Genomic DNA, 12,102 nt, shown 5'->3' with positions numbered 1-12,102 from the left:
CTGGATTTTGATAACAGAGTTCCCCAGTTGGTGACGTGTTTTTGACAACTGACGTTTGATGGAGGAGGAACAGGTGGCCAGCTAGCGTTAGCTTTCCACCTAGCTCTAATTCCTGCACACCGCTGTCGAGGTCCCTTTCCCCGGCTAGCGGCATCGGGCAACACCGCAGGCTGTGGTGCTGGTCTCTGTAGCAGGCGAAGCTCGCGTAGTGTGTTGAGTATTCCGTCTGTAATAAAGTTTCCTACATATTCTCCGATCTGTACCAATGTATCCCGGTGGAACACATGTACGGTAGTTTGAATGCACATAATTGTTGTCAAAGTTTGCTACTGAAAAGACAGAGGCTGTTTAGCGAAGCTTCAAGATGGCTGACACTCTGTGTACTTTGGCTAGCTTCGTGTAAAGACAGTCCAACCCCGTATGGGCGGGTTGAAAACATGCGGAACTCGCTGGCTGTAGTCCATTGCCTCTGGGTAAAAAAATCGTCCGATGACGCAAAAATCGGAAGATTTTTTCCAGACCCACAATAGAGATCTCTCGTCTCAGGGGGACATGAGGGAGGGAAGCACGGTCATTCGAAAATACTACCGTGTTTCTACATGTTTAATGCTAAATCGGTGAAGTATCCCTTTAATACAAAATCAAGTTAATTGGTCAGCGATTGTTCCTGGTAGCAACATAACTTCTAATCAATAATTGCTTTCCCTTCTTTATCGGTTTAATTTCCCCTTTGACCTTTTGGCCTGCACCATGCATGGTTCATGTCAACACAAAACCTCCGCACAGAGAGTTAGAGAAACTACCGCCGACATCCAACTGTCTCTCTTTACCAGTTAAGATGTGCACATTTTCCAGGTCTCATTTAATTACTTTTTTGCCAAAGAACAATGTGGAATCACTCAGTATTTAGTGGCCTCATGTGGATTTTTAAAGAGAAGTAACAAGTCAATATTGACAATGCAGTACTCAAGTACCTTAATTCCCCTGAACTGCTATTCATGAAATTGAAAAAACAGCTTGGCTGAGCAGAAATATTGGTTTGATGCATCTGACCCCTTTCCCCACATCTTCTTTAATAGACATGGAGTCACAGCAGGGCTGGAGAGTGACTGCATCATGGCAATACCGTCCATGATAATGCGTTGTTGTTTTTTTTTACTCTACTTAAAAAGGTGCTCTAAGCAATGTTAGGAGACGTTATTCTTGTTGACGTTCAAAGTATTCTCAAACAAAACGACACTAACTTGCCCCTTCCTCCTCCTCATCCCGTCCCCTCCCTTCTGTGCTTCAGCGAACTAACCCCCCCCAACCCCCACCCCAAATCCTTCTCGTCGGTTATTGGCTGAACGCTGGAACACGGTTTGTTATGTTTTTGTGGTGCAGGTTGGCCACTTTGTTTTTGTTGGCGTTTGTGGACTCTGGGCTGTCTACAGAGACCGCGTTTTTTTACAGTGTGTTCAGGGGACCGGCAGCTTGTGGATAGTGAGGAGATGTTTGCTGTAGGCCTATGTGACAAAAAATGTTGTAGCCTAAGAAAAATGCGTGGCATCACTTAGAGTACCTTTAACATATTCTATCACTTGAATGAACTTAATAAGGATGTGATAAAACAGATGCTGCTTGCCAAAAGACTGAACACACTTCAAAAGAAGCTGCCTCTTCTTTCTGCTGATTTACATAAAGGATTCACTTCTCCACATTACATAACCCCTCACCTGTGCTAAGTGGAGTGTTGGAGGATGAAAACTTACTTAGCCTCCAAATTTGGTAGCTTCAGCATCAGCATGTGCGAAGGACCTTTTCGCTTTTGATGTTGCCGAGGAGTTTGCAGTGACAGCTAGATGAGATTTCCAGCTTGAATTATTTACCATTTAGATGACGTGGAAAAGTAAATGCAGATGTCGTGATCTGAAACATTGAGGATCAATGATGTTTAGCTCAACTGACACATGATGTGAGTCATTCTCACATTAAAAACTGAAAATCTGTGGTCATGGCTTAAACAGTTTATGGTTATAGCATATAAAATGGTAATTAAATAAACCAATACCAAACACATATGTACATTACTTGTGACACTATAGAAGCCAAACAGTCCAGAAGTTGAAGCCATAATTTGAGGTTACAGAAGATAATACCTGACATATTTAGTCCCTATAATAATAATAGTGCATCCCAAAGACTATAGAATATTTAACAAAGAAGCAGCAGCTAGGAAGACAAAAGAGTGAGGGCAGACCTGTGGGCTCAGTGGTCACAGCTGTTGCAACACATCCACCTCTATGCAGCTTTAAAGAAACTTAAGCAGAACCTCAATAATATGCCATCACATTTATGCCCCAAACATTTTCTTGGCAGTCCCCTTTGTTTGCAGTGTATTATTTGTTTGTTTTTCTTTCAAACACTTGCAGATTGCCACAGGACACTATGCTGCCAAGGGCTTAATAATTCAGTTGACAGAAACATAATGCTTAGCAGTTTGTTGTGCCATTAAAACTTCACATAACCTTCTGACAAACAATTGCTTGCTATCATAGCAAATGCCAAATACAATTTCGCATGACAGTCCTAACTTTATCCTTTCGAAATGGCAACTCAGATTGCAGAATATTATAGTAGCACAACAGTTTCAATGATAATGAATTTAGCTTACCTGTACAGCAGATTGGACTACACTCATACCAGCACATTGGGACACGGACATTGCTTCTGTATCATCACCCACATCATGCTCAAGGGTTGTTTTGGAGTTGTGTTGGTTTTTGATTTTTTTTTCTCGCTCGCCATTAAAGTCAATTAATTTGGAGAAAATCAGGAAAATCCAAGGCCTGGGTGAAACTAATGTGGAGAGAGCATACTGCAACGAACACAATACGGAGAGACCACAACGTCGAGGCAACTCTTCACACATTTTACGTTTATCTTATTGATGAATATTAAACAAAAGATAGCCTACTCGGTTCTAAACCGTCTCTGATTAAACTTAATCCGGTGGAGTGTGTGGGATTTTCATGGCGCGTAATTTGAGTGCTACTTCTCGCTCAGTGCTGCCTCTGATGGCTGGGAGCTAAATTAAAACTGATTTCGAGACTGAATGGCTGAAGCGTTGACTTGCAATACAGCCTGTGGCCACCAGTTCCGTAGGCGGTGTCCTGTTACTGTCCTGGGTCAGGAGGGCTACCTTAACTTTTGGAGTTTACCCATAGTTTACCAAAGGTCCAGAAGGCTGGCGACTGTGGGAACACTACAGGGTCAATATTGGATTCGTGTGATAAATGGATCTGGAGATGTGCGTAAAAATGCTTGTTACTTTAGTGCGTTTGGGTAATTGGTCATAATTTTGAAGTTTGAAAGTCCACATGGTCTAGGGTAAAGGATTCTGAGAGCTTTTCCTGGGTTCAGTGGCAATTTATTCAACCATTAGTCTACAATTGACTCTCTTGTGAGAAACAAGTCGTAGACGTTTGCAAACAGCAATAAGTACCCTTTTGCACGCTGGATTATAACTGTAACAGACAAATTATAGCCTATTGAGCGTTGATCCTGAAGCTCAGAAGCCCTACTGTGTGTTCATATTGTTAACGTTTGTAAATTAAAATGGACATATTTAAAGTAGGCCTATTGGTGCCCACTTTAACCTTATCAATATGGTATGTTCAACAAGCAATACAGCTTCCACTCCGTGCATCAATGCATGTGATCAAGATCCATTCACGTAGCTCCACCTGTATGCAGGCCAGGGCTTGATATCTGTAACATACGGAGTAACCCAAGGAGACAGCCTCTTTCGTTCAGAGGTGAGTCTCTTCAGCACCTCCTTGGCGCTTACTATGTGCGTCCTTTAACATACCCGCGCTCTCCAGCTGGAGGCAGTCAGCGCGCGCATCACACCACGAGCGCATCGGAGCTTTGTGCAGAGAACGTTTGTATTTTATTTACTTGTCCGACCTTTTCTGTCATTTTCTCGTCGTGTGTGACGCAGACTAGATTATGGGATTATTTAAAGGAAAAAATACAATGCAGAGAGGTTTCCTACTTCGATGCCAGTGAGAAAAACTCTAGGAATATTTGGAGATGAAGAAGATGAATCTGCCCTAAACACTGAAATTCTTTCATCCGCACAGAAGTGGCGCATCTTGTAGATAGTAAGATAAAATCCAGTTGCAGGTAAGGTAAGTGGTTGGTGAATTGTCTCAGATGTGCGAAGATAGTATCCTACATTAGCAAGTTAATGAGATTATTCCGTTCAAATTAAGTTGAAACAAGTTGTCAAGTTGAGCATGTAGGACATTGTAAGCACTCCCGTGTCTCATTATTAATGCGATTTTACTGTTAAGTGGTAACATGATGATGTTCTGGCATGTGTATTGAAACAAACCCTCAGCTGGGTCTGTGCTGGGTTTTCTAACATTGTAAATTGAATACCTGACTTGACCTCATTTATATTTTATTTTCTATAAACTGGATTTGCATAATTAACTATGAGCATGTAATAATAATAATAATATATATATATATATATATATCTGTGCTAGAAGATATATAGAAGGTAGAAGATATATATATATATATATATATATATATTTTTATATATATTATATATATATATATATATATATATCTTCTACCTTTTAGCTGCTAAAAGCAAAGGTTAGAGCAGAATCCATGGCCATGACAGTGAAGAAGAAAAACACTATATGAAAAATCTAAAATAATGAAATACTATTTTATTTTGTTATTACTATTTTTCGAAGTAGCCACTTTATTTAAAATAGTATGTCACCAGTTGTTCTGATGGCAAACTGAATTTTTCTCTCTTTTGACTTTTGACTGTGCTGTCTCTGGGCTGGTTTTATGAAAGAATGTATGAAGTATGAACAATGCCTCAAATACAGCAATTTAACAGTTCACAAAATAATATTTCATTTTCACAAAATATTACTCATACCAACCATGATTCAACTTGTGATAGATTCCATTTATTGTTCACCTCAGTAACAGAGCTAAGTGCTTCAAGAGGGTATTGGTTTTTGTAGGTGGTCTGTTGTGCTCTGTTTCTGTAGTAATAATGAACTATCATGCTTGTTTATCTTATGCAACACAAACAAAAAGATGTTTCTCATAATGACTTTCCAAATGTTACATTATACAATAATCTGTCCATCCACCTGACTCAGACAACACACATTTATAGACACCAACGTGTTTTCCCTGTGCTCAAACATCCCCTTTGCTGAAATGTAGTCGCCTATTTACCAAAAACAAGGCATTATGAAACCTCTTATGTTATATATACTAAGTTGTCAGACCATGTTTCCCTCCGGTGCATTGGCAGTGACAAGCACTTCAATCTGGCTGTGGCAAAGCTGTTGGCAGTACTGTGATTCCCCTCATTCAATTACTTAGGCTGGGAATAATTTACATCCATGCACACCCCCTAATAAACATAAAAAATGTGTCAGCAAAGAATTCAGTGTAACCCGTCGCAGCTGATAATTAAGCAACACGTGAAGGGCAAGCATTTCCCCAGGGAGAGCTTATGACTGTAGGGTGTGCAGAGTGAGTAGTGGGTAGCAGTGGCTGGCCAAGAAAACACACAAGGAATGTCTGGCCTCACGTAGAAAGCACAGCCACACATCCTGAGGTTCTCTTCTTTACATATGCTATCAATCAGGTCTGTTCTCCAGAGAGCGAGTCTTAAGGCTGATTAGAATAAGGACATTTTCTTTTTTTTAATGCCTCTGAACACCCACCCAAGTGATTTCAGTTATTGTGGCTGATTAGACCTCTGCTCAGGTTGAAGGTGGGCTGTAGCTTAGATGGGAATTTATTAGGTCACAAATCTTTTATACCAATAAGAATGATAAAACTGTCCATGTCCTGCCCTATCATTCAAGCTATCATTCAATCAGTCTACAAACACCCACACAGTCCTGGGAGGAGGTCCAATCAGCCCGGTTAACTGAAAACACCAGGGGCCTTTAAAGGACCCAAGTAAACATACTGTAACATCTAAAAGCTATCGTTCTAACTGATAACATGGATTTATGAGGTCATAGAGATCACTTATATCAATAGCTACCTGTTACATTGGTTAAACAGACTAGCATATGACAGCAAGTAGAAAGGAAGAGAGATCACATTTAATATCTGATGAAGATGATGACTATCTCACTTTTCTTCTTCTGGAAAGCATAAAATCAAATATCATAATCCATATCAAGTGGAATAATTATCAAATTCTCTATCAACCAGACTGCCAGGATTTTAAAAATAAAGTATAGTAAAAGGGTCATTTTAAAGTATGTTATGCTGTTACTGACATAAGTCTTTATGTGTGCAGGTGAGATGCCATAATCCGACTATCATGGACTCGTGGATCTTCCCATCGTCCCCTCCGAACCTGTCGGAGCACCTCATGTATGACAGCTTCATGCAAAGCAATGAGTCCGACCTCCACGGGAACTACACAGACCACAGCTTCAACAAAACCAGCACGGTGGTCATCACCTGCTTGTACTTTCTGGTTTGCACTGTGGGGCTCTGCGGAAACTCCCTCGTCATCTACGTCATCCTGCGCTACGCCAAGATGAAGACAGTCACCAACATCTACATCCTCAACCTGGCAGTGGCCGACGTGCTCTTCATGCTGGGCCTGCCGTTCATTGCTATCCAGCTGGCGCTGGTCCACTGGCCGTTCGGCCCTGTGCTCTGCAGGGTGGTGATGACCGTCGACTCTCTAAACCAGTTCACATCTATCTTCTGCCTGATGGTCATGAGCATCGACCGCTACCTGGCTGTGGTGCATCCCATTAAATCCACAAAGTGGCGCAAGCCGCGCATGGCGAAGACTATTAACTTAGCAGTGTGGGGGGTGTCACTGATGGTTAATCTGCCCATCGTTATCTACAGCGGAGTAAGCACAAAGCACAACGGCTGCTTCTGCACCATCGTGTGGCCTGAGCCACAAGAGGCCTACTACACAGTGTTCATGTTCTACACCTTCATCCTGGGCTTCTTCCTGCCCCTTTTGGTCATCTGCCTTTGCTACTTGTTCATCATCTTTAAGGTGAAGTCCTCAGGCATCCGTGTGGGCTCCTCCAAGAGGAAGCGCTCAGAGAGAAGGGTGACTCGGATGGTGTCCATCGTGGTGGCAGTGTTCGTCTTCTGCTGGCTGCCTTTCTACGTCTTCAACGTCACCTCGGTGACAGGAACCATCAGCACCACTCCCATCCTGAGGAGCACCTTTGCTTTTGTGGTGGTTTTGGGATACGCCAACAGCTGCGCCAACCCCATCCTCTACGCCTTTCTGTCGGAGAACTTCAAGAAGAGTTTCCAGAATGTTCTGTGTCTTAAGAAGGTGGGTGGGCTGGATGAGGCTGATCGCAGCGACAGCCGGCAGGATAAGTCTCGCATGATAAATGACCCCACAGAGACCCAAAGTACTCTGCTGAATGGGGACCTGCAGACCAGCATCTGAGAGGAAGGTGATTGGACTTGCATAAACACACTCACACAGACTCATACGTATGTGAAACCAGAAATGGGGACTCAAGTTTGAGACTCTGACCCGTGGCGCACTTAAGTGGCACACACAGTGACTTCAGACTTGACTTGAGACTCATCTTCAAAAGACTTCAGACTCGGCTAGGACTCGAGATGCAGGATTCGTGAACAATCTTTATTTTAAGGAAACATCTGATGAGCTGAATGTCATTCCCCTCCCTGCGTAACATCCTATGTAATATGTAACGTATCTGCTGCGCGCGGCCACACATGAGAGGACAACAACAAACGTGGCGACTGCACTGGCAGCTGCTGTGCCATTCATCAGAAGCTTTGGTTTAAATCTTCAGACAACAAGGCCCAAACAAAAGAATCACTGAATACTAAATATTTGGTATCAAGATAAATCATTCTGGCTCAACCACATCTCATTTTATCAGGCACTTGAACACACACCCTGATAGCTTAGCAAACACGTTTAGCTCAGCATTGGCTATCTAACGGCTTCTTGCTTTAGCTATGACCTACGGAGATTAACTCTATCTATCCGTCGTTCACTAGATGGTATGAAAAGATGAATTAGCGTTTGTTTGTTTATTTGCCAAACTTTTTGTGGGGATTTAACATTACATAATCATTTACATCCTGCTGGCTGCCACCCTTTTAATTATTTACGGTTGATCATGTAACGTTACAGTTGTATTTAGTTAACTTTACACTGGGTTTGAGACTCTGGGGGATGTGTCCAGCCTCTCAAACCTGGACACATAGGCTGTCATTTGTAGACTGCTCTGTAAGTGAAAAATAGGTTAGTTATTCATTTTAGCAATATTTTCCTGATAACCTGAGTACCTCAATATTTGGTCTGTACTGTACTGTATGTTCATGTTACAAGGGAAAATACAGTTATTAACTTGAAAGTAAAGCATTCCTGTTTTTTGTTGTTGTCATATTGCTATTGCCTTTTTACACTGATTATATAACAAACAACTAATCAAACTGATACTGCATGATAATAGATACATGAGTCATAATAACATTTTACATGGTTTGAATTCCTTATAGCCTATTTAGCTATGCAGTGTTCTGAGCAGCCTGGATGGAATGCAGCAGGTGATACAACACTCATTATAACCACGAGAGACTTGAGACTTGACTTGGACTCGAGTTAAAAGACTTGAGACTTGACTTGGACTCGAGTTAAAAGACTTGAGACTTGACTTGGACTCAGAGACTTGTGAGCATCTCTGTCTGAAACAAATAACAGCTCTTATCAACATTTTTAAGATCACATCGAATAGGAAGAAGACATGATTAAATAATAAACATGTCACAGAGGAACATGTCTGTTGTTAAGGAGGACAAAAAACCATCAGAAGGTCCTACTGAACTGTTCCTCTATCTGCCTTTGACACATTGTCTTGGAAACAAATCCATTATAACATAATCAGTCCATACAACTGTATGCTCTATGCTTTGAATGAAAATGGAATCAGTTTGTTTGCTCTCAGTGTATTGAGGTAGAAGGAACACTAACGCCCATTTGTAAATGGTCCTCTGGAGACCCGGGGTTATATACATAGTTTACAGCAGAGGGCCTGTGCCTGCATTGTGTAAAAATAACTACATACCAGTGTGTTCCTATGCTGTAATACAAAATACTGTTGTTAAAACATGATAATTCCTCTATTTTGTTCCTGTCTTGTCTGCAAGTTATTTTTTCTTTTTGACTGTAAATAACTGTACAGGAAATGGGCAAAGAGACTATATGAAACGTCAGAGGATTTTATATTCAGTGTCATTTAGTTTTGAAACTCTAAATCTAACTTGTGAATAACGAATGAATGTCAGTGCCATTGATTCTTGTGTTTTGTAGTACAATGGTCACATGATTTAATGTGTGACCAATTTTACTTGTGAAGAAATGTATCAAATGTAAATGTGAATAACAGTGTTCAGTTGGCAGGCAAATATTTCGTCCTGTGTCGCTCGCTGTGTCAATATAGCTACATGCATAATTGATATTACATTAATGGTACTGGCTCGATATACCAAGCCAGCCTCTAACCAAAGTGCTGCTAAGATGTATAGAAACTCTATTACGATGTTGTATAGTATTATATCAAGTAATGTCATTGTATGCCTGTTGCTACTGGCCTTCTGTTGGAAACTGTTCTTTATCATGGCTTATTTACCATTATTTATGTGTATCATGTAATAATGCTGCTGCCATTGTTTGCAGCTATTACAGTAATGGCATTTATCAAAAATGTCAGACTGCATGATTCTAAATTATTCAGTATGAATGCCTAGTCGTGGCTCAGCTTTGACTTTTTGTCATCTGAGAGCATAAAATCTGTTTAGATTGTATTTTGTAAAGGAATATTTTAATACCAAGAAACAGATGGGTAACTATCTTGGAAGTAGTAAACTGGGATTTAAGATGGATTTAAACATATTTCATTTAAAACACGTACCGTTTATTGTTGTTTCACTGTTTTGTATTACAGAAAACGTTGTTTGATGATGTGCTATTGGTAATTCCTCTGTTTCTCTATATTACTTTGCAGATATGAGGGGCTTAGTTTATCCCGTGCTGCCCCCCATTGCAAACTATTTGTAAATACTTTGTATAATGAAACTGGACCATCTTCGATTTCTGTCTCCATGTGTCTCAGTGACGTGAATTTGTGAAGGGCTAGAACACTTATCCTCAAGAGGCTTTGGTGTTCCTTTATAATAATCATCATTGTGCTCCACAGTTCATCCTGCCATCCTGTGACTCGCTGTTTGTTGCTGTAATCAGATAACTATCTATATAAATTGTTAAACCTTTACCCTACCCAGCGACAGATTATGATTAATGTGCAAAGAATGTGTGTTGCATTGATCTCAACATACAAGCCAGCCATTCTATAGCAAAAATGTGTATTATATAGTATTATACTGTATATACAAATAACACATACAAACCACTGAGCATTCTTCAGTTTTCCATGACACACACACACACACACACACACACACACACAATTTGTGAACCACCAGCCATGACTAATAAAATTCCATATCCAATCTCCCTCTCTGCAGTATTGCGAAACTTGTTACCTGGTCTGTAACATCTTATTACCATTGAAAGACATGACACACCTCTAGTGTCTTATATTTCCATAGCAACAGTGACTAAGAGTGTTGGTCCCATGGTTACACAAATTAGCATAATAATAGAGAGATGAATCCGGACATGAATTATCAATGTAGACATTGCTAAGATGACTGAAGAAAAAAATAGAAGGCTGCATTAAGGCTGCAAAACCAAACACCTCAGTTACATTAAACCTGATGAAAGTGTATAGTTTGTGTGCACCACAAAATGTAAAACCAAACATCTTGTGTTGTCAAAATCATCCAGCTGTTGTAGTTATAATTATGATTCCGGCAAAGATTTTTTTTTTTTTTTAAATACCTGCATTTCTTAAGTCTATATTGCAGATTTTCCACTTAGTATTTGCTCCATCGGTGTTTATTATTTAGATTTTTATGAGGAGCCTTATTTGAATTGCTCAAATGCTGTATCTCATAAGCTTTGGGAAATCTTACAATTGCTCAAAAGTTTAGCAGTTTCTGTAGAAAGTTGGCATTATGGATGTTTTTCCTGTTTCTGCTTTGTTCAATTATAATGAAACAGCAAGTTTAATGGAGCAAACATGGATTGTGTAAAGCTATGTCGAAACTCAATAAAGTAATAAGTGACAGTGATTTTTGTTGGTGCAATATTGTGAAATGTTTATGAAAAAATGCTAAAAGATGCCAAATATTTCAGTACTGTATGTTTACATCAAATCAAACGTTTGGATTATCATGATGCATTATTGTGAAGTATGAAAACTGTTAGGTGAGGCTCTCTCACTGAAGATATATAAATTCCCTTTTTCAGTTTACCTGCATTATATTCAGCAGGTTTGATTTTTTTTTTTTCCAGACCTACTCTGAGCTTCTTGGTTTCACCACAAAGTGGCGCCATAATCAAACAACTAGAACTGCTCTCAGGGCAGAAAAACGACACTAGGTGTATAAACCCTAAAGGTGAGAGTGCATGTTTGAAAGTGTGTTGGACTGTATTCAGCTCTTGGTAAATACAAAAAACCTGTTTACAGTACTTTTGTGTTCTACCATAAGAGTACAACAGGAATAAATAGCGTTTCAATTCTGGGACATACTGTAGGCTATGTTGTCCTAATGAAGGAAAGTGTGAATGGAAGAATGAGACAAAAGACAGAACATAAAGATTCCAGTTTTGTTCTGAGTTTAATCACTGAAACTGATAATGAAGCTCTCCTCTTCCTTCTCGTTTCAGCTGCGTCCCTGAATGTCCTTGGGTGGCCTTAACTGCTCCATGATACATCAAAACCAAAGAGTGATCATTTCACAAGTCTTTGATTTTACTGTTCGGAAGTCCGCCGTTGCCCTCTAGTTGAGGTTCTGCAGCAGACCAAAGGATATGCATTTGTTTGTTTTAATTTACAGAGCAGCTAAACAACCAGGGGTTGTGGTTTTTATGTGGCATTACTGTGATAGGTTAGGGCCCTCATCTTA

The 12,102-nt window shown here is 40.2% G+C and overlaps 1 protein-coding gene and 1 long non-coding RNA gene across 3 annotated transcripts in view; one reads left to right on the top strand and one right to left on the bottom strand.

Annotated features, from left to right (window-relative positions):
• Positions 1-2,935, bottom strand: part of LOC120575155 — a 133,325-nt gene extending 130,390 nt beyond the window's left edge. The window contains exons 1-2 of one of the 2 annotated variants that reach the window (XR_005641955.1): positions 2,654-2,935; positions 1,752-1,908 (exon numbers count right to left, since the gene is read on the bottom strand). This is a non-coding gene — a long non-coding RNA (uncharacterized LOC120575155). The remainder of the gene's footprint in view (positions 1-1,751; positions 1,909-2,653) is intronic. The other variant, XR_005641957.1, reaches the window with a different exon arrangement.
• Positions 2,936-3,892: 957 nt separating this feature from the next.
• LOC120574465 (somatostatin receptor type 2-like) lies at positions 3,893-11,261 on the top strand. Its single transcript, XM_039824745.1, has 2 exons — positions 3,893-4,167; positions 6,344-11,261. Exon 2 carries the CDS (start codon positions 6,368-6,370, stop codon positions 7,478-7,480), a length of 1,113 nt encoding a protein of 370 aa, XP_039680679.1. The 5' UTR covers positions 3,893-4,167; positions 6,344-6,367; the 3' UTR covers positions 7,481-11,261.
• Positions 11,262-12,102: the final 841 nt, after the last annotated feature.

The sequence above is a fragment of the Perca fluviatilis genome, chromosome 15, assembly GCF_010015445.1.
Source record: "Perca fluviatilis chromosome 15, GENO_Pfluv_1.0, whole genome shotgun sequence".
Classification (NCBI taxonomy): Eukaryota; Metazoa; Chordata; class Actinopteri; order Perciformes; family Percidae; genus Perca; species Perca fluviatilis.
This window is presented reverse-complemented; position numbering and strand designations above follow the sequence as displayed.